Consider the following 2,791-nt stretch of genomic DNA (forward strand, 5'->3'; position numbering starts at 1 on the left):
TTTTTTTAACCTTAAACCGCATAAACACATTTCATTACACCAAATACACAAAATAATGTTTTTTTAGCAACATCATATGACCCCTTTAATCAAAGAACAAAATAAAATCATTCACTGATCTTGACTGAATATATTTAATAACTTTAATTGATTAATCTATATTTTATTTATGAAAAGAAAACTATGCAGTGTTTTTAAACTTTTAATTACAGTTTCTGTACCTGAAATTTTGTTCAGTTGTATTTATTTATGATATTGCTTATTGATTTGTTTGTTCCTATCTTATTACTGACTGTTTACTTGTCTTTAACACTTTAATATTTGAAATTTATATTAATCTAGTTGTTTTGCTGTGGTATTTTTTTTTAAAGCATAGGCAAAATTCCTCTTGCAGTGTTCTGTAGGCTGCTGATTTTTGCTCGTGTTATTCAGCTGCAACAGAATGCTTTGTAAAAAGACAGAATAAATGTTTGACTTAATTTTTTTTATATTGGATTTTTTATCTTATTGGAATCTAAACTAGGAATCGATAAGAATCGGAATCGATAAGCAGAATCGGAATCGATAAAATTCAAACGATACCCAACCCTACCTTTAAGTCACGACACTACAGGCAAAAAGATTTTTTCATGCACTGGCTAATTTTGAGATTTTAGGCTGTTTGGCTTTCATGTGTTGTTTCAGACTAGTGGAAAGAAAACATTCAAAATACACATTTAAAGGGATAATTCTCCCCAAATTTTTTATTCTGTCATCATTTACTCACCGTCAAGTTGTTCCAAACCTATATAAATGTCTTTCTTATATGTTGAACATTAAAGATTTTGTAGAATGTTGGTTACCAAACAGTTTCTGGTCCCCATTGACGTAGTATTAAGTCATAGTAGTAGTATTTTTTTTCAGTAAATGATGACAGAATTTAAATTTTTGGGCAAATTATCATGTTAAGTGTTAATTGCAATTCTTTCAATTACGATGCATATCTTTAAAGGCCGTTTTCTCAAAATGAGATTTTTCTCCGCTTCAGCAGCACTTAACACCAATTTTTAGTTTTATTCCTATATCTATATTCTGAAGGTTTTTTTATAGAGGGGTTTGTTCATGTATTATTTACCTGATTTTATACAACATTCGATTCCTTAAAACATGGTGATTTTTTTCTGGATGGTGACAGTTTTTTTTGATTTATCAATTTTTATATATATTCCCCCCCCCAAATCCGCGCTATAAAAAAACATTTAACTCTAATATGTCATCAAAATGAAAGAGGAATTTTGAACTTTATCAAGTGTTCAGATTTCTGTTCTGGAAATGTATGCACATTAGTGCGTATTTAATTATATAGTGCCTGATTTGCATATTTAAACCTATTATTTCAAAAATCTTGTAATAAAAAATTTTTGCAATTCTTAATCAACATCCAACTGAAAAAATCAAGTCCCACAATGTTTTTGTCTTGTTCAAAAAGCCCTTCCACTTGGAAATACGTCACACTATGGTAGTAAAGTCGTCGTATCTTGTTTCATGCAGACTTTAAAGGGATACTTCAAACCTATAAGACTTCAATTCATCTAGAGGACACACAAGACACTTTTAATATTTTCTGTTAATTTCTCATCCACTCATTAAAGTCCACGCTAGCAAAATTGTCAAGCTTCATCGTCAAGACATCGTAAATTTAAGATATGAAGCAGTCTTCTGAACAGACATGATCACTTCACATATGATGAACAGATTTAATTTAGGCTTTTGTTCACATCAACTTTGATAAACACGTATTCATAGAGCTCATCAAAAATGGTAAACAGGCTCAGCTGCGCTTGCTTGACGTGTAGGAACAAAAACCGTATTGGTTCTCCTGCATGTTTGAGCTTTAGTTTACCATATCTGATGAGCTGTGTGTGTGTGTGTGTGTGTTGGTCAGTGATGATATGTCAATGGCCATCACAACCCAAAACCCACTTTGGCAAAATCCAATCACAAGTGGCCACTGGTCTGGAAACACTTGCGAGATGTACGTCGTTCCCAGGCTTTTGACGAGCTCTTTCTTCTTCCTCGATTAGCTCTGGCTGATGTGATGTGATTTCTCTTTCATTCTGTTCTTTCTGTCCCACTCTCTCTTTCTCTTCTTTCATCTGTTCTGTGCTTGTAGCGCTTCAGCATGGAGGGAATCTCTTCTGCCATTCAGAATGGGCTTCGCCACACTTTTGGCAATGTGCGTGGGGAGAAACAGGTGGCTATATCTCTCTCACTTTCTCTCTTCTGCTCTTCTGGGAGTGTTGAATCTGCTCATAAAATTCAGATCTAATACATTATCTGCAGAAACCTTGTGAGCTGGATACCGGTTATCGATAGGTGTTCTGTCAATGCCAAGATTGTGTTGGACTATTATTTGCAAAATGATGCTGCTGCATTGTGCCAGAAGAATCAGTGAAAAATGACATGCAGCATGAAAATGTAACTGAGAGAAATATTCATTTTAAATATATATTTTATTCAGAATTGGAAATAAATAGAAAATAGTGGTGCTAAAAGGTTACTCTGTTACTATTGCTCATATTTGGGTTACATAATCTGGGGTTCATAAGTAGATAAAAATCTCATAATTAATTATATTATATATTTTATAATATATATACCCGGTTTCCGCGGGTCTTAAAAAAGTCTTAAATTTAGTTGTATCAAATTTAAGGCCTTAAAAAGTCTTAAATTGTACAAGAAAGTCTTAATTATGATTTCAAGAGGTCTTAAATTTGGGGACGGAAAGACCAGAATTGCGATATGGCTGAAT

General features: G+C 33.0%; 1 protein-coding gene across 1 annotated transcript in view; it reads left to right on the forward strand.

Annotated features, from left to right (window-relative positions):
- LOC107732722 (fasciculation and elongation protein zeta-2-like) overlaps positions 1 to 2,791 on the forward strand; it is a 13,752-nt gene that overhangs the window by 6,580 nt on the left and 4,381 nt on the right. The window contains exon 6 of the mRNA XM_016544138.1: positions 2,153 to 2,233. Within this exon, the coding sequence (XP_016399624.1) occupies positions 2,153 to 2,233 (81 nt within the window). The remainder of the gene's footprint in view (positions 1 to 2,152; positions 2,234 to 2,791) is intronic.

This window comes from Sinocyclocheilus rhinocerous, unplaced genomic scaffold (genome assembly GCF_001515625.1).
Source record: "Sinocyclocheilus rhinocerous isolate Xijiao unplaced genomic scaffold, SAMN03320098_v1.1 scaffold369, whole genome shotgun sequence".
In the NCBI taxonomy this organism is placed as follows: Eukaryota; Metazoa; Chordata; class Actinopteri; order Cypriniformes; family Cyprinidae; genus Sinocyclocheilus; species Sinocyclocheilus rhinocerous.